The 19,692-nt window shown below is 48.8% G+C and overlaps 1 protein-coding gene across 5 annotated transcripts in view; it reads right to left on the bottom strand.

Moving 5' to 3' along the window:
* Positions 1–7,313: 7,313 nt before the first annotated feature.
* The window catches only part of dysf (dysferlin, limb girdle muscular dystrophy 2B (autosomal recessive)), a 67,717-nt gene continuing 55,338 nt past the window's right edge, over positions 7,314–19,692 (bottom strand). For all 5 annotated transcript variants that reach the window (XM_086165919.1, XM_086165918.1, XM_086165922.1 and 2 more), the window contains 15 exons: positions 19,047–19,145; positions 16,619–16,747; positions 15,833–15,988; positions 15,651–15,742; positions 14,384–14,554; positions 14,154–14,296; positions 11,522–11,661; positions 11,348–11,436; positions 11,168–11,263; positions 10,953–11,094; positions 10,104–10,203; positions 9,387–9,559; positions 7,916–8,025; positions 7,691–7,838; positions 7,314–7,460 (listed from right to left, as the gene is read on the bottom strand). In XM_086165919.1, the coding sequence (XP_086022045.1) occupies positions 7,404–7,460; positions 7,691–7,838; positions 7,916–8,025; positions 9,387–9,559; positions 10,104–10,203; positions 10,953–11,094; positions 11,168–11,263; positions 11,348–11,436; positions 11,522–11,661; positions 14,154–14,296; positions 14,384–14,554; positions 15,651–15,742; positions 15,833–15,988; positions 16,619–16,747; positions 19,047–19,145 (1,845 nt within the window). In that variant the 3' untranslated portion in view covers positions 7,314–7,403. The remainder of the gene's footprint in view (positions 7,461–7,690; positions 7,839–7,915; positions 8,026–9,386; positions 9,560–10,103; positions 10,204–10,952; positions 11,095–11,167; positions 11,264–11,347; positions 11,437–11,521; positions 11,662–14,153; positions 14,297–14,383; positions 14,555–15,650; positions 15,743–15,832; positions 15,989–16,618; positions 16,748–19,046; positions 19,146–19,692) is intronic.

Genomic DNA, 19,692 nt, shown 5'->3' with positions numbered 1-19,692 from the left:
CCTTAATGAGAGGAGTCTGGCGTGTAAAAAAAAAAAAAAAAAAAAAAAAAGTCTAATAGCCTCTGGGTTTACAAAGAGCTAGAAAAAGGAAAAAACATGCACATCCGCTCGCCAAAACGTCGACCGAATAGAGGTTTGAAAAAAATCCGCACGCCGAAAAGTGCTCTAAAAATAAAGATAATATCAAACAAAAAAAAGGTATTCTCGCTTTACGTTTCGTGTAAACATAAACTGCTTATTCTTGTTTATTTTTGGTTTATTTTTGTTATTGCTGTTGTCACTGTTTATGTTCCTTTCCTTGTTGTTTTTTTGGTTGTCTATTTTCACACTTGCTGTTTTTTTTCCATTCTGTTTCCACTCTTATCCTTGATGTTGTTGTTGTTGTTGTTTTCTCTGCTGTTTATTTGTGGACATCTTTTGTTATCGTCTGTATTGTCTTTCTATTTATATTTTTATTCGTATTTATTGATACCATAACTGTTACGCTGCTGTGACAAAAGAATTTCCCATTTGGGGATCAATAAAGTTATCTTATCTTATCTTATCTTATCTTATCTTATCTTATCTTATCTTATCTTATCTTATCTTATCTTATGTGATTAATTCGCTCCTTGATTTTTTTTGCACCTCTTGTTAAATATATCATGTCATGTTAACATTATAATAATATTATATCATTATCTTCAGCATTTTTTTGACCAGAGCCTTGAAACGGACACTTTTCCACATATGTACACATATGGAAAATAAAACTCTCTTGATTGAAAAGTTTCGGAAAGCAATATAAAATGTCGAGTATGTCTATATTGAGAATATCGAGCTGCAGAAAAATGAAGATAATGTTATCATTGTTTGTTCTAAATGTTTGCTCGAAACGTCATGTGAGAATAAGTGTTTGTACTATATGTAGAATGAGTTATCTTTACTTTTAGATGTGCGGATTTTCTTGTAAACCTCTGGGTTTACAAAAAAATGCACGCTGGTGACCTGGGTGACGTGTGTCTTGAATAAAGTCGGGGAAAAATAAAACAGAAGATTTTTTAACCAAAAAAATCAATGCATTTTGGCCACTCACGTGACTCACTTGACCATCAAAATTCCTATAAACTATAATATTTTACATTGAATTATATATTGAAAAAACTATAACATTATGTACATTATCTTATCATTATCATATATGATAAGAATATGATATTTCAACACTTCACAAAGTAATTGATAAAAAACACAAGAATGTAAAATTAACATTGCAGTGCCTTGTTTCTGCAACAAATTTACTAGCACGTATTTGTTTTTAAATGCATAGAAATTGTACAAATTCCTCTTGAAATCGTCTTTTTTTCAACAAAAAATACATAAACATTTCTAGAAATTATTACTGCATTACTGCTGTATTTTTTCCAATTTAAATAGTTGTGCAACTTGTACAAACTGCTCTGGTGGTCATGCGGGTTCCGACTTCCGGGGAGACTAAGCACCGCCCACCCGATTTGCACCGGAACGCGCCGATGGAAAAATCCAGCAGGCGCCTCTCTTAAGGTGGTCCGCGAACAATATCGCGACACCTTTCGGGATTTTACCGTGTTAAACCCGCGACCACCCCGTACCACCTTATGTCGCGGCACGAAATTCGGACTTCGTTTAAATGTTTGGCGCGAACGTTCACCGCGATCCGCCCGTCTGTCTTATCATGAAAAAAACAAACTTGAGAAGAGGGAAGATTGTTTTATTTCTGGGTAAATTAGCGTCATAGCTAAACTAACATCAACGCGGAACTAGCAAATAGCTTCCCTAGTAATGCCGCTAAGCTAGCTTCGCAGTTGAACTAGCATCGCCGCTGAGCTAGCATAACTATTACGCTAGCATCGCTGCTAAGATATTATCACTTGTCACGGCTGTCTAATTAGCCCGGGAACGAACCTTGCTATCATCGCCGCGATTCAGCACCATCGCTCCGCGAGAGTATAGCTGCTAAACTAGCATCGCCGCGGAAGTAGCAACTCGCTTCCCCACTATAGCCGCTACGCTAGCTTCGCGGTTGAACTAGTATCGCAGTTAATCTAGCATCACGGCTGAACTAGCATAACAGCTAAGCTAGCATCGCCGCTAACATAGCTAAGCTAATTACCTTAACCGCTAGCTAGCAAGGAACTATTTTGTTCTGAGAATGAAGGCGGTGGATGCCAGGACTCTTTGGTGGATTTAATTTCAAGACAATTTTCAAAACTTCTTTGGTAAGTAAATATTGATTATTGATTATCGTTGCCAATGCTACTGACCATTAACAATTGGTTGTCATGGTACCCGAACATTGTTTACAATTCTCTATGAACATCTGTCTTCCAGGACAGCCTTTTAAACCTCTTAAGTTTCTTCTTTTACCGCAAATAACTTTGTTTTCCATTCTAAACCTCTTCATCTCTCAGACTTGCTCTGAAAATGAATTGTTTTCCTCTATTTTTTTGATGATTCATGAACAAATATTGCCTTTTATGTTTTTTTCATTTTCTTTTATAGTTATATTTATATTCTGTTTTAAATGCGCATTTCAAAAGGTGGTTAAAGCTGATGTCAAACTGATATTTGATCGAACAAACACCCGTCTGTTTGCCAGAAACCCAAGTCCCTCAAGCCGTTAAACGCCTCATACACACACACACACACACACACACACACACACACACACACACTCACAGTTGTGACAGAGTGACTGTCGATTCTCTGAAACTGAAAACTAATGCAAACTGGAATTGGGGTGGGGGGGTCAAAGGTGCCGAAGTCTAACCTGAGGCGGGACTTCACACTCGGAGGGCGTCCCATTCTCGCACATCTGCACACGTGTGAGCATTTGCAGGCTGATATCACATGTGTGTGTGTGTGTGTGTGAGTGAGGACACACTCGCGGCTACTGCACTTTTACTAGCTGTGAGTGTTTGATGTTACGGGCCTCCTCGCTGCTGCGTGTATGTGTGTGTGTGTGTGTGTGTCGGAGGTGATAATGAAACAGCTCGGATCCTGTTCACCAGCCTCCCCCGCGGCCCTTTTCCATCACATCTGGCGAACGCCGTGCCCTTTGACCCCATCTTGTTCAAAGCCGCCCTAAACACACTTACACACTCCAGGAATCTGAGGGCTGTAAACAAGAGGCTTTGGCCGAAAGGCTGGTGTCGTTAAGCTGGAGAGCAGATGAGACCAGAAGATCCAGGTGAAGGTTCTGATCTCTCACTGCCGTGGACATAGCAGCCAATCAGAGGGCGGTGCCCGTGCCGCAACGACCAATCAGAGGGTGAGAGCTGTGATGCAACAGCCGATTAATCAAAGTGATGAGTCCCAATAGAGATGACCAATCAGAGGGCGGCATCTGAGACGGCAGGCAATCAGAGAGTTAGTCATACCATCTCCAATCAGTCATAGGACAGGATCATAACAGTAACGATCAATCAGAGCAGGATCTGTGACATAACAACCAATCGGAGGGCAGGATCTGTAACACAACAACCAATCAGAGGGCGAGAGCCGTGACGCAACAACAGAGTAATCAAATGGCTAGGCCACGGTTGAAGCGACCAATCAGAGGGCAGCATCTGAGACGGTAGACACTTGGAGTGCGGGATCAGTGGCGCAACAGCCAATCAGAGGGCTGGACCATCACACTATCGCCAATCAGTCAGACGGCAGGTTCATAACATGAACAACCAATCAGAGCAGGATCAGTGACATAATGACCAATCAGATGGCAGGATCCATGACAGAGTGACCAATCAGAGGGCGTCACCCTTGCTGGAACGACCAATCAGAGGGCAAGAGCCTTGACAGTACCAATCAAAGGGCGTAATGGGTGACCAGTCAGAGGAAAAGAAACAAACATGAAACATATCCAGACTTTAATTCCATAATCTAAACCAGGGGTGTCAAACTCCTTTTCACTGAGAGCCACATCAGCATCATGGTCGCTCTCAAAGGGCCACATGTAACGTTAACAATATATAAATGGAACTAAATGTAATGTAAAATAAATGGAACAACTCCAAAATGTTAAATAACTGAATTTGTTACTCGTTCAAATCCACAATGTTACATATGCATTTGCATAGATGTCAAAAATGTTCTTCATAGATGTTCTTCCCTCAGCCGCAGGGAATCTTCCATCTTTGTAGTTACTGCTAACAGTTAAGACAATTCATATTTCATTATATTTCTTATTCTTCCTCCTTTCTACTATTATCCATTACTGTTATGTTTTTTATGTGAAACTCTTTTTTCTCCTTGAAGCACAAACATGTATTGGTCTCCCGTCTGTCTTGAAACATCCTTCCGTCTGCATCAACTTTTCTCTTCATGGACATTTAAGGATCGTTTTTATTTCTCAATTCCACTTCTTGAAAATGGCATTGGTGTGCCTATAAATGTAGTTTTGGTCAATGTGCATGTTTGACTTATTTTAAGACCTTTCAGGACGTTCTGGTGGGCCACATTTGGCCCGCGAGCCTTGAGTTTGACATGTGTGATCTAGACTTTAATCCCATCATCAAGATTCTAATACCATAATCCAGATTTTAATCCCGTAATCCAGACTTTAATCTCACAATCAAGCCTCTAATTCCATAATCCCGATTCTTATTTGTGTTTCCGAAGCTTGTAATCTGACAGCGGCGACTCCGGCAGTGTCGTCACGGCGACCTTGACACCGGCAGCTTTAATTCCAGAGCACGCCGCTCCGCCTCGGGGGTCCGACCTTGAGTCCGATAATCCGGGCTGAACCTCGGGGTAATCTGAACGCCCGGACGGAGAGGTGGAGGGAGAAGAGGAGGAGGAGGAAGGAGAGGTGGGAAGGGAAGGTTATAATTTAGGGCTGCGGGAGCTCAGGAGAGGAATCACTCAGAGAGAGTTTTCAATCTGTGGGTTCGCACCAAGGTCAGTGAACTACACACACACACACACACACACACACACACACACACACATACACACATGCGCGCGAGCTTCATCCGTGCGTTTCAGATCTACGGTCTGTCCTGGTAATTATGGGCTGTTCGGCTCCGAGCTGGAAACATCTTGAAATAATTGCTTTTTTTTTTTTTTTAAACCAAACTTTTCAAAATATTTTATGCCAAATGATCTTTCTGGCAAAGGACGAGGAGAGGGAAGGAAAATATCACTCGCCCAGTGATGGCCGAGGTCAGAGCCAGGTGTGTGTGTGTGTGTGTGTGTGTGTGTGTGTGTGTGTGTGTGTGTGTGTGTAGCCCCCCATGCAGGCTAATTAAACAGACAAGATGGCGGCCGTCAGTCAGGGGGGGAAATAACAGCTTTATTGAAGACGCAAGATATGACCAATGTTGCCACGGCGACAGCTGGCTTTTACTCACAACTAGAAGCATCGAGCGCAGTGTGTGTGTGTGTGTGTGTGTGTCAGTGAAAGTATTTGAACTTGCGTCAACAAAGTGGCTCCTTGCTCTGCAACCCTAAACCTGATCTTGACCCTGAACCAAACTATGATCTGGATCCTGATCCTAATCGTAATCCTGATCTTAACCATGATCCTAACCCTGATCTTGATCCCAATCCTGATCTGAATTATTATCCTAAATTTGATCCTGATCCTACCTCTGATCTCGATCTTAACTCTGATCCAATCCCTGATATTATCCATGATCATAATCCTGATCCTAACTTTGATCCTAATCCTAAACTTGATCTTAACTCTGATCCTGACTATGATCCTGATCATGATATTAACTCAGATCCTTACTAGGATCTAAATTCTGATCCTAACCTCGATCCTAATCCTGATCTTAACCCTAATCCTGATCCTTACACTGAACCTAAAGGGAACCCTAATCCTGATGTATTCCTAATGTAATCCCAACCTTGATCCAATCCTAACCCTAATCCCATCTCTGTGATTGAAGCCGTTTCTGATCACGAACCAATCGATCGGGCGATTTTGCAACGATTCCATTCTGCCTCTTGAGTTTCCTCGCTGTCCTGATGATCTAATCCGGATTATGTCCATCGTCCCTCTCGTCGCCGTGGGGGGGGGGGGGGGTCGCATTCCTGCGGTCGTGTAGTTTCCACATTTTTTTTAATCTCCAATTTGATTGGGCGTCAAGGCAAAGTTTTCTCCAAAGCTCCAAGAAGAAAAGGACCCGCAGGTTCGCTTCTCGTAAAAATAGCAAAGGTCTGAACGCTTCCATTCGGGCCGTACCAACAGGAACACACACGGGGGGGAGAAACAAACCTTCCCCCTTTTCACTTTAGACGCCTTATTTGGTAAAACGCCCGCACTTGTAATCCCCTGAGATTATATACAGGCATGTTTATGCAGCATTTATAAATTGATGGGTAGAATTTTTTATTTTATTTTTTTTTAAATAAAAATGAATATATTAACGGATGGGTAGAATATGGACGCCTCCACTCGCACCCTCAGCTCTGAGCTGTGTTTTATTTGTCGCCTGTCGCTTTGGCCCGAACCTGTTCCTGTTTAGAGGGGAAAGGGGTGTGAGCACACACACACACACACACACACACACACACACACACACACACACACACACACACATGTGTGTGTGGGTGTGCAGGAAGCCCCACAGAATCCAGCAGGATTATCCCCTCTGAACAACAGGTCACGACCCCCGTCCTGACCCCAGACACTGCCGGGAATTAGTGTGTGTGTGTGTGTGTGTGTCGCCCCGCTTCGCCCATTCATCTGGAAACAAATGAAGCTCAAAGCCGAGTGGAGAGAACAAATCCCCGACTTAACCTGCATGAACCCTGGAGAGGAGGAGGAGATGGAGGTGGAGGTGAAGATGGAGATTAAGATGGAGGTGATAATTGAGCTGGAGGTGGAAATCCAGGAGAAGGTTGAGATGAACGTGGAGGTGGAGGTGAAATGAGCATTCAAACCTGTTTCTTTGTCAAAACGTTCACACCATTTTTCTTTTATTGCTTAAAACAAGATTAGACACGCAAACTCAGATTATGAGGGATGGGATTATAATCTGGGGGCACAGTGAGGTCACAGGCTGATTGATTGATTGATTGCTTGATTAAAAAAAAAAAGAACAATAATAGATTCGAAAGCATCGAAATCACGGATATGAAAGCGGGATTATAATCTGCGGAGGCTGGAATCTGGATGGGGATGAAGACGGCGGCGTTTTTTTTTTTTTTTCCCGGAAGTGCCACTTCCTGAGCCGGGAGGAATCTAACGAGTTCGCAAATAACTTTTTTTTTTTTTAATCCCGATGAGACGCTCCCTTTACCACGAGGACGCCCGGCAGGGGGCCGCAGATCAGACCTCCTCCTCCTTCTTCTTCTTCTTCTTCTCAGCAGGAGGGCGGATGAGAGCGGCGGGATGAAACGGCAAGGCAGATTAAAGAGGAGGCGACGCCGAGCCGTCACTGCTCCGCCCTGGACGGGCCGAACGGCCCCACCATCTTCATGGCGGCGTAGTTCTGCAGCAGAGGAGAAGATACGTCACACCTCTGAAGTTCACCCTTCGCTCAATCATTCATCTGTCACTTGTCCATCCATCCATCCATCCCTTTTTCATTCATCTCAGAGGAGGACCTGCTCTCCAGAACAACTCTAGAAATCACGACCTCTGCTCCAGGATCGGGAGAACTTTGGAGCAGCGGGTCGTGCCGTACGTTTGGTTCTCCTCGATCTTTAGGAAACCACCTACGGGGAAGGAGTAGAGGAAGACTCCGACGAAGAGGAAGAGGAGGAAGAGGACGAGGAAGAGGAGGATGAACCACTTGAAGCGTCTCCACAGGATGAACCTCAGGGTTTTGTACGGCGACGAGAACCAGAGGAAGGACGTCTCCGGACGCCTGCCAGAACAACACGCTAGGTCAGTGTGTGTGTGTTTGTGCGTGTGTGTGTGTGTGTGTGTGTGTGTGTGACCCACTGAGGCTCCTCCAGGTGGGGGTTCATGTTGGGCTCGTCCCTGCCGAGGCCGGCCGGCCTCTCGTCCTGCTCCTGCTCCGTCACCATCTCCAGGGACATCTCCACCTTCCCCTGGAAGCGGCGGCAAACCGTGTCACTTCCTGTCCGGAGGGTCGGCGGTTCCTCCGGAGAACATCGGAGAACCTCTTCCTCCTCTGTGAAGCTCCGCCTCCTCACACTGACCTGTAAGGCCTTTGCTAATATGCGCTAACCTGTAGCTGATTGATCCACGCTAACCCGTGAGACCTGCACCAGCCTGAGTTGATATAGGCTAACACGAGTTGACCCATGCTTACCTGCGATAGCTGTGCTAACATGTGCAAACATCTAAGCTAGCTTGAGTTGACCCGTGCTAACCTGCGAGACCTGTTCGAACCATGGTTGATCCGTGCTTTGCCAGACCTATGCTAACCTCGGCTTATCTAAGCTAACAGGTTGACCCACGCGTACCTCAGAGACTTGTGCTAACCTGAGCTGATAAAAACTAGCCCCAGTTGACCTGTGCTACATTATCAAAGCTGTGCTAACATGTGCAAACCTGTGCTAATCTAAGAGTTGACCCATGCTAACCTGGAAGTCCTGTTCTAACCCATGCTAACCTGTGCCAGCCTGAGTTGATCTAAGCTAACCCAAGTTGACCCATGCTTACCTGGGATAGCTGTGCTAACATGTGCAAACATCTAAGCTAGCTTGAGTTGACCCGTGCTAACCTGCGAGACCTTTTCGAACCCCAGCTTTTCTAAGCTAACCCCGGTTGATCCATGCTTTGCCAGACCTATGCTAACCTGGGCTAACAGGTTGACCCATGCTTACCTCAGAGACTTGTGCTAACCTGAGCTGATAAAAGCTAGCCCCTGTTGACCTGTGCTACATTATCAAAGCTGTGCTAACATGTGCAAACCTGAGCTAATCTAAGAGTTGATCCATGCTGACCTGGAAGTTCTGTTCTAACCCGTGCTAACTTGGCCTCGTACATGTTAACATGGGTTGACACACACTAAACTGAGCTAATCTAAGCTACCTCAGGTTTTCCCGTGCTAACCTTTGAGACCTGTGCTAACATATCCTCACATGGGCTTATCTAAGCTAACATGGGTTGACTCATGCTAACCTACAAGACCAGTGCTAATGCGGGCTAACACCTGTCACTGATTCCATCCATCCCCGTCGCCCCTCATCTTCACCCTCCTCCTGCAGCCAACGACCCCCCCGACTCTCCTATGGAAAATCGCGATCAATGCAATCAATTAATTGATCAGAACCATCAAAGAGCGGATGAACTTTGACTTCAAAGACTTCAAAGGGATCAAAGGGTTGGGAGGACGATTACTGTTATTGAAGTGTAATTACACCACACGGCCCTCCGTGTTCAAAAGTCACCTTCCAGAAACGAGTGTGTGTGTGTGTGTGTGTGTGTGTGCGTGCGCGCTCACAGCCAGGATCGTCTCGCCGTTCTTGTCACACGTGCACGGCCACCATCCCTTGACGGTCCTCTGCTGGAAGAGCGACACCAGCGTGTTGTCCGGCTGCTGCAGCAGCTCCACGCCACACTTCTCCGCCGTCTTGGCCGGCCGCTGCATGCGGTTCAGGTCCAGGATCAGGTGACCTGCGGGCGGCGCCGGCGAGCGGCGGTTATCGGCCATGACCGCCAACGCCGTCCGGGTCGGCCGCTGGACGGACACGCCGCCATTTTTTTTTTCCTTTCTTTGCGGCTTCGCGTCACCGTGGAAACTGTTTCTGGGAACACGCAGGTGGCGGTTCCAGACGGGTGAACGCGTGTGTGTGTGTGTGTGTGTGTGTGTGTGTGTGGATGAAAAGGCAGATGGGGATGTGATTAGTCGTTAGCCTTGGCGATGATGGGATGGAAAATGGCCGCCGCTTTGGGGCAAGAACCAGGGGTCTGGAGTCCTCATCTTCCTCCGGCCTCCCCAGGTCCCTGTGTGTGTGTGTGTGTGTGTGTGTGTGTGTGTGTGGATGTCATGAACATGCTGCATTGACACCAAAGACAACTTCCCCAAAGCCACAGATATGATTCAAAGTGCAACAAAATGGCCACCAATCAGCTGACGACCCATCTCGCACACACACACACACACACACACACACACACACACACACACACACACACACACACACACACTGGGCTTTACCCAGGTAGTCGTCGAAGGAGAACTTGTCGTTGTCCCAGACCTGGATGGTCAGTTTTGGGGGTAGTTTGGTCTCGGCCTTGTCCAGGCTCCAGAAGTGTTCCTGCCACAAGATCAACAAACAAATTGATAGTTTATTGATTTTTGTATTGATAAAATCACACACACACACACACACACACACACTCCTCTTGGTGACTGAAGGTCAGCCATGTTTGTTTGTTTGTCAGACGTTAAACTCTGCGACGGGGGTAAAGGGGGCGGGGCTTTGGCATGGCGGTCCTCCTGGTCCTGGTCCTGGTCTGAACCCCATCCCTCTCTGCCCGCTGAATCTCGCCTGTTCATCCTCCAGGGGGCGGAGCTAAAGCCTGTAGCTCCGCCCCCTGGCTTGCGATCGATGAGGACGTAAACAGGAGTTTGGAAACGCTTGTTTTTTTTTTTTTTTGGGACGTCTTGAAACTGTAAAAATGGATAGAAGAGGCGGCTGTGTGTGTGTGTGTGTGTGTGCATGTGTGTGTGTGTGTGTGTGTGTGTGTGTGTGTGTGTTTAACTGACAAACGCATGTCACCACCTCACATCGACTCTCCAAGTCTCAGTCTAAATCCATAACATGTTCTCATAACACACACACACGTAAACACACTATGCTCTGACTGTGTGTGTGTGTGTGTGTGTGTGTGTTCTTTGCAGTCAGCCTCCATTTACCTGTGAAGTAACTGACAGTAATAACACAGTAATAACAGTAATCACATGGTACTAACACAGTAATAACACAGTATTAAGTGCCGTGGTCATTCCCCTGGCCCCGCCCCCTGGCCCCGCCCCCAGCCCCGCCCAGGCTCCGCCCCTCACCTTCCTGTCCACGACACACAGCTGCTCAGCAGGCAGATAGTGGAAGGGGAACAGGAACCTGTAGTTGAAGTTCCCCTCGCCTCCCAGAGAGCGGTAGTGCACGTCTGTCTTCTGCTTGTTGTGCTCGTGGCCGTCCAGCCAGCTGCAAAACGGCGAGGGCGCATGTCACACGGCGCGATCGATCGATCGGAAAAAGGGGCGGGGCCTCCTCCTACCCTTTGACGTAGATGTCGCTCATGCGCTCCCCGCTGATGCTGACGTCGTCCAGGATGACGTCGCTGGTGTTCCAGATGATGCAGCGCAGGAAGAACCTGAGCGGGAGAGAGAGAGAGCTGAGGGCCGGCGGCGAGAAACGGAACAGCCAATCAGACGCCGGATTGGCCGAGCGTCCCTACTTCTTGGCTTGGCGCGGCGTGATGTTGAACGGCGGCCCGGGGGGGCCAAGCGACTTCGGGAACAGATCCACCCACATCAGCAGCCGACCCTGACGGACACGCAGCACAGCGACGTGAGTGTGTGTGTCTCCATATATATCCGTGTGTGTGTGTGTGTGTGTGTGTGTGTGTGACCTGCTCGATGTCCGGCTGCAGCGGGCTGTAGAGCGCCCTGGTCTCCACGTGCTCCGGCACCTGACCCAGCTTCCTTAAGACGTGGAGGGACAGCCGCTCCTCCAGCCGGCCCAGGTGCTGCTTGGACACATGCTTATCGTCTGAACACACACACACACACACACACACACACATGTGAAGGGATGAGGACAGTCGGGGGTTAAGCGCAGGTCAAGGCGAGATCTTGTTAAACTCCTAATGGAAAGTGGAAATACAGAAAAGTGGGTGGAGCCTGTGGGGGCGCACGCAGGAATTATTCATCAATCACACACACACACACACACACACACACACATATGCACGGCCGCGTGCACGCACACGCGGCGGCTAATACTCTCCGAGAGGCTCGCTGGCTTCACGGCGGAACGAGGAAAATCTCCGGCACTTCCAAGAACAACGCAAATATCAAAGGAGCAGCAGGAGTTTATGACCCCGAAACTCTTAGTCACCTTCACCAGCGAGGAAGAAGAAGAGGAGGAGAAGAAGGAGGAGAAGAAGGAGGAGAAGAAGGAGGAGAAGAGGAGGATACGAAAGGAGTGGAAGAAGAAGGGGAGGAGGTGGAGAAAGATGAGTGGAAGAGGAGACGAAAATTAGGGAAAAGAAGAAGGAGAGGAAGCAGGACGAAGGTTTGATTGACAGCTTCAGGGAGGAGAGGATCAAATGGGATGGGCGGTGGCCAATCAGAGCGAGGGGGCGGGGCTTCCCCGAGGGACGGAGGGATGGAGGGAGAGGAGTTAGAAAAACAGGGAGCGCGACGGAAAAGGCCCCGCCGCCAATTCGCCATCGCCTCCTGACGGACAGCGGGCTGACGCAGGGTAACCGCGGCAACAGTGGAAAGAGAGCTAAGCGGCGCTCCTCGCTAACCAGGAGACGACCGCGATGTTGACGTTGGCCCCCGCGCACACACTCGCACACACATACGCTCGCACACACACACACACACACTCACACACATTTGCACCATAAATCACCAAAACGACAACCATGACCTTGCATCGCACCAGCAATGGAACACGAGCGCGGCTTCTGTGTGTGTGTGTGTGTGTGTGTGTGTTTAACAGTGAAAATTAATCCCGAATATTTATCTTGTCGCCGTGCACGTCAGGTGGTCCTGCGGTCCGGACCCACCGACCGCCAAATTCGTGTCATAAGTTGTAAAACGTGAGGCGTGCGTGACCTTTGACCCCCCCGAAGATGACCGTAACTACTCTGTAATAACAACTGGAACAAGCGTAACTACCGTGTCATAGCTCCACGACTGTGTTTCATTCAAAACTGATTTTTTTTTAAACTTCATGAATAAAATAATAATTATGATTCATAGTTTGAAAAAAAAAGGTAAGCAACCATGTGCTTGTTCCAATGCTATTCCTTTGTAATAAACATTAGCTTCTATTTCTTCTCAGTTGGATGCTTTTTGACATTATGCAGTGCTGGGTGATTAAAAATAATGAGTAACAAAATAAGAAATCACAACACTGTTAAACCGTTATTCCCATTTCTTATATTCGTTACTCGTTACTATGTGATTAGGGTCCAACGTGATGCTAATTGACATTATAGTGTGCTAGATTTTCTGTGATAAATGTTAGGCACAATGTGGCGCCTAATTACTTTATCACATGCTAATTCCTGTTAAACTACTATTCCTTTTGTAATAAAGGTAACTTACTATGTAATGAGATCATGTCAGCAGATTGATTATTTGTCGCTAATTAGCAAAAACAAACCCGCCCTTCCTTAGCTTCGTCTGTGCACTAGCAGCTGCCGCTAACTACCGATAGCATTAAACCCTGCCATTTCCAATGACGTCAAATAAGCTAACAAAGTAAGTAAAGTATGTAAAAGTTAATCGCAACATATGTAATGCAATTTTAAGCATTCATTTAAGTAGCCATGAACAAGCGCCCACCAGCTGCTACCGCTAACCGTTGAATGCTAATCTCTCGCTCAGTTTCGGTTCCTGGGACATTTATTTATTTGTTAATAATTATCTTCTTTTTCCTAGAGGAAGGGGAACACGGAGAAGGAAAGGAGGCCGTGAAGCCGGGCGGAGCGCGAGAGGGATCGCCGTGACGACTGATTTATTTGCTGTGAATTCACTGAACGGGTAAGAGCCTCTCACACACACACACCCACACACACACACACTGGTCGAAGCTGCGGGCGATATAAATCTGTGAAGTTTGTTATTTCATTGAGCTGTTTTTGATGGCGTCTGAGTTATTTCGAATGTACCGAAGGTCGTGTGCGTGTGTGTGTGTGTGTGTGTGTGTGTGTGTGTGTGTTCAGTGGCGCCAAACGACACTCCACTTGAACTTCCACGCACTTGATGCTTTCCAGCTCCCGGCCCGCGGCGACTCGCCGCCTTTGTTTTCCCGCCGCCGGTTCCTTAATGCCCTGCGCAAACACGCCGCCTCCCACGGGGGGAGTTATTAGACGTTTATGACCTCGCTGTTTACTCCCCCCGTTTATTGCGCGGGGGAGGTGGAGGAGGAGGGGGTTGCGGTGAAGTTACGATCAGAACGTGTTAGCTTTAGCCGCCATTCTGGCGGAAAAAGCGCAGTGGCGGCGGCGGCGGCGGCATGCTCACCGAGGTCGGCGGCCGTATGCTCCGCCCCCTGGAAGTAGATGGAGTCCTTCCTGTACACGGGCCGCCGTAGGTTCTGCCGCTCGCACACGCGGGCCAGCAGCTGGCTGGGCGTCAGCTGGTGGCGCCACCGGTTCACGCCGGAGCTGACGGCAAAGACATCATCAAGGACCGCCATCTTTGTTTTGGGCGGCGAGGGGATGCTAACAGCTAACGGCTAATTGCGGACTCACACGCTGTAGGACCGGGGGAGGCCGCACGCAGCGCCGTGCCTGGACAGGAAGCGGTTCTCCAGGTCGATGACCGTCTCCCCGATCTTCTCGTCTTTGGTCAGCATGTCGTGGTCGTAGAGCGCCACGCGCAGGTCCTTCTCCAGCGGGAGCGAGCAGCTCAGCTCGAACATCCTGCAGGAACGCACCGCAACGGAGTGTGTGGATAAACAGTTTCCTGGTGAACCCTGTTGGTGTTTTATTTTGGTGACATAAGCCAGTCTTTTATTTTGGCAGGGGTCAAGCTAATCTTTCATTTTGGGGACTTCACACCGGTCTTTTATTTTGCCGACGTCAGACCCGAGGCCGAGTCTGACGTAAATATGGACGAGAACGCGTCCGTTCGGTTTCCTCCCGGTGTCAGCGAAGGCCTCGCCGCCCCGATGGAGGACCAGAAGGGGGAGGAGGAGGTGCGTTCGGCCCGAGGCCTCCATTCGTGTGAGCACAGCGCCCCCTACTGGAGGAAAACTGCTGCAAGAGGGGGGTGAGGAGGAAGGAGAAGGAGAAATGCCCAGGTAGGACACACACACACACACACACACACACACACACACACGCTGGAGTTGTGTTTTATGTTGAACAGGAGGAACTCAAAAACTGATGTGGTGCTACTTCCTGGTTCTCCAGTGCGTCCAATCAGGGTGAAGTGGAGTTGAAGCACAGCAAATAATTATTTGAAAATAATAAATAACCGCTGGTTCCATTTCAATTAGAATGTTAGTTTTATTTATTTGATTTGATTTTTATAAAGTGCTACTTTTAAAATTTATTTTAGAGGTTCTCACTACTGTACATCTGGAGATGTTAAAAGAATGCATTTTTACACGTTATTATTATATTCTAAATACATCAGTATGTTTTCTTGAAAGTACCCTGCAGAATTATTATCATATTATTATGACACATTTAAGAGTGGCTGAGTGTAACTGATGCTTGTGTTTGGTGAGTGTTATAACCTTTGACCTTATCACCAGAGGTCAAACACTTGCTCTCATGAAATCATAATAGATAAAGTTTATTTTGAAAATCCAGCTGACCAAAGTGAGACCATCAGCTGCTGTTTTTCTTCGAATGCTTATATCATTAAAATAAAAAGGTGTCAGATTACGGTCTGAGCGTTAGCGTTAGCATGAGCGACCCTCGACGTCTTTTGGTTTTTGTTGTTAAAAGTGGGACGGTTTGTTTTTCTCCCCTGCCAGGAGGAGATCTGCGGAGGAAGACGACGACGTACTTCCCGAAGACGGGCTCCAGAGTGCAGGGCACGTAGTTCTCGTGGTCGTCCAGGGTCTTCTTCCCCAAAGTGATCTTGACGTAGGGGTCGCACTGAAGGACGCACACTCGGCTGATGAGAACACCAAAATACTCCACAGTAGAGAAAAGGCCTGGCGTTTCCACGGCGATGCCGTCCCGTACCTTCCCGTTGGCGTCCTTGGGCTGCAGCCCGTGAGCCTGGACCACGTAGACCCGAACCAGGCACTCCTCCACGCCATTGGGGGGGAGCCTCTTGAACTGCCTGGGGGGCGCGGGGACCGAGGGGTCCTCCGGCAGGGCGTAGATCTTAAACATGCCCTGGGGGGTGATGGGCGGAGCCAGAGGAGGGGGCGGGGCCAGGGAGTGGCGGTAGAGAGGCGGGCGGGGTCACGTGGTCAAAGACAAGAGGAGACGAAACATTTGGATTTGCTCCGAAGGTCACCTCCGAGGTCAAATCCCTGACCTTTAACCTTGAACCGTTTGTATACAAACATGGCCGATAAAGGGCGAATCGTCTACTCCTTCCTCCGTTGTTGTTGTCCTGTTTGGCCTCGTCAGCCTTCCTTCGCTGTCCGCCATCTTTGTTCTTAGCGCCGCCTGACACTACTTCCTGTGTCCCGCCTCTTCTTTCTCATTGGCTACCGTGTTAGCAGTCAAGTTTCTAGATTCAAACATGTTTGATTGTCTGCGACGGAGGCCGGATGGTTACCACTAACACACCTTGACCAAAAGCCAAAGGGTTTCTGACCAACTAGCCCCGCCCACTCTCCAACTACCCACGCCCACTCCCCCAACTAGCCCCGCCTACTCTCCCAACTAGCCACACCCACTGGCCAGACCAGCCATGCCCGCTAGCCCGACTCGAGCTAACTGAATCCTGGGGAAAACTGAGCCATCTTGCTTCAAGGATCAATATTGGATCAATCACAAATCCGATCGGGTCCTTACCTTGAACTCCCCGACCACCGAGGGGTCCTCACCCTGCTCCTGGGTCCGGCCCCTGTGCAGCTTGAAGGTACGGCAGAAGTCGGAGAGGCCATGGAAGGCCTCCACCTTCTCCAGTTCCGAGTTGTACACCTTTGGGAGAGGAGGTTCGAATCAATCAGCGAACGACCTTTAAGCTATTTACCCTGTTCTTTCTGATTTGTGTGTGTGCGTGTGTGTGTGTGTGTGTGTGTGTGTGTGTGTGTGTGTGTGTGTGTGTGTGTGAAAAGCTCCAGAAGATTCATTTGCTTTCATTAGAAATGTTTGTTTACATCAGTGCCAAATGTGGAACCACAGAGGACACACACACACACACACACACACACACACACACACACACACACACATTGCAGTCCCACCCAGGGGAGGATGAAGAGGAGGAGGAGGAAGACGGGATGATGACGGCTCATCGTGCAAACAAGAAGTGGCGGCACAAATGCCTAAGAAACATCTAGAGCCACCGCGCTGGCGCCGCTAGCCGCTAGCGTTAGCCGCTCCCTGCACAGTGGGCTGACAGCAGTCTCGAGGGCCCGGTTGCTGTGCTACGCTAAAGTACGCTAAATGCAAAGAGATTGAGACCTCTGGTCTGACTCAGAGGGAAAACAACGTTCCTCCAGAAGGTTCCTAAATTAGAACCTCCTCCTTCTCCGCCAAATTAGCCGCTGTGCAACCACAATCTCATGATTCAATGATCCATAATTCCTATTAAGCACCGTTTGCGGTTTTCGGTCCGGGCCGTATATCCCGGGCCTCCAGTTAGCCAATTACAGCATGTTTTACTGCCAGGGGGCGGGGCTTAGAGGCCATTCACCTCTCCTTAAGTTGCTTCTCTGAGGAAACAAAGAGGTTAAGTTGGAAAGAATGATGCAGGAGGAGGGTGGAGGAGGGTCTGGACAGATCCTGGTGCCAGGGAGAGGAGGAGCGAGGAGGGTGGAGGACCTGGGACTTTTGGAGCAGGTCCATCAACATCTCAGCCCTCAGTTGAGCCTCCATCCAGTCTTCATCCTTCGTCCTCCTCCTCTCCATCCATACATCTCCTCTCTGGCAGCTCCAACCTCCTCCTTCTACCCAGATTTTCACCATCCTCCTCCGTCCAGGTCCAAACCATCTCAGTCTGACCGGTTCCTTCTTCATCCTCCTCCCTCCCAAGGAGGACCTCCACATCTTCATCTCCACCTCCATCTCCTCCACCTTCTCCTGACACTTTTCTCCACCTGCTCCCACATGATCCTCCAGCTCTTGACCTTCTTCATCTCCACTCCCTGTAGCCTCGCCTGTAGAATGTTAGCGGAGGCCGCTAGCCTTCCGTGCTGTTAGCTAGTTTGTTAGCTTGTGTTGGTGACGTCATCTGAGATCTTTTCAGAACGTGGTCATGAGGAAGGTCGGAGGAGGTCTGGAGCGCCGACCCCGGGGGAGGGCGTCTAATTCGGGATTAAGGAAAGCGAAGTCCGGATTCCGCCGGGATTAGTCGGCGCGTCCTCGTCCCCCCGCGGAGGAGAAGGTCGGCGGCGGAGGCCGAGGGAACTGGGCGAGGGGCTGACGGCGGCGTGACCAGGACGACGTCCGTGAGTCACTGGCGACGGCGGCGGCGCGTTGGGAACGGAGCACCACGTACTTCATTCCTAGAAGGACTCCATGTTTGTGGCCATGAAAGGAAACATGTCCAGAGGAACTTGGACTTGGAGATGCTTGGATTTAAAATTAAATTTCCCCATTCAAATGAATTGAAACGCTACGAATCCGTTCCAAACCCTCGCTTTTGTTTGTTTTGAACAGGAAAAATGGACTCGATCAAAGAAAATCGGACATTTTTTATTTCCCTAAAGCACTGGCTACGCACGCAATGCTACTTTGCTACACGTTATGGTTAAACTTAGCGACGGAGTGAAGCCGTTCATCTTTTTAAAACTATCATCCGTCTCTTCAAGGACAAGTCCGAAACACGTACACCCTCGATTTTGTCCAGACTAGCTGGCGGCGCGTCCCTGTCTGTTTTTAAACGACACTTGGCGGGCAGTGGCGTCAGATTGCGCTCGCTCTTAACCCAGATCTCGTATCACAAAGACAAAAATCTGGCTCGTAGCTCGAGAAACTCCTAAGCCATTGCGCTCGTAAGTCAGGTTCTACCGTACTACTGCATTACTGTAGTACTTTCTAAAGTATCTTTTGCGTTTCTCAACAGCGAAGCCGACTAGCATCAAGAAGCCGTGGCACCCTTGGTTGCTATGGTTACGAGGTGGGGAGGGAGGGGGGGTGGCAACCAGAAGTACCGGGCCAACTGAAGTGTGAGTATGCCAGTATCTTGTATGTGACCTTTTAAAGCATGTTCAATGCACACACACACACACACACACACACACACACACACACACACACACACTCCACTTGATACCTGCAACGTGTCGAAGCCCCTCTCCAGGTACGACCCGCACTTGCCAGATTCCCCGGTGGACGCGTAGAACTTGCTCCACCAGTCCATGAACTCCTCTGCCTGCAGGGGTAGGGAGTGGTGGAAGGTCAAAGGTCGGTAAGCTATTACACAGTTATTACATCGGTATTACACGGTTATTACACGGTTGTTACACAAGGCAGTACTTGTACATGCTTTTAAATAAAGTGTGAGCCACAAACTCAAGTGATTCCCCGGCATCTTCTGAAAGATTTCAAATAACGAGGTTATATTTCAAATCTGTGTAAACATCCAGGCGGACCCGGTGCCGGGTCTCCTCGCCGGCCGGGTCCATTATTTTCATCCCGTTATTTTTATTCCATTATTTTTCCAACACGGCCGCAGAGCGAGGCGGCGCCCGGCCAGCTCGCGTCAGCCGCTGACGAAGGGCCCCCGGGGGCGCCGTGGCATTCAGGTCAGGGGCGTATGGGCGTTCTGAGGTAATGGAACACAGGGGCGGAGGTTCGGGAGGGGGGGTCGGGATGGAGGGCGCATTATGGCGACAAAACCAAAGCCGCGAGATTATATTGGTATTTAAATAATCCTTTCCCCGTCGTGTCCCCTCCAGTGCAGAAAGAGTACATTCCCC

This window comes from Fistularia commersonii, chromosome 19 (assembly GCF_037954325.1).
Source record: "Fistularia commersonii isolate RoL2024-O1a breed Wild chromosome 19, RoL_Fcom_v1.0, whole genome shotgun sequence".
Classification (NCBI taxonomy): domain Eukaryota; kingdom Metazoa; phylum Chordata; class Actinopteri; order Syngnathiformes; family Fistulariidae; genus Fistularia; species Fistularia commersonii.
The sequence above is the reverse complement of the archived record's forward strand: the minus strand, read 5'-3'. Positions and strand labels throughout refer to the sequence as shown.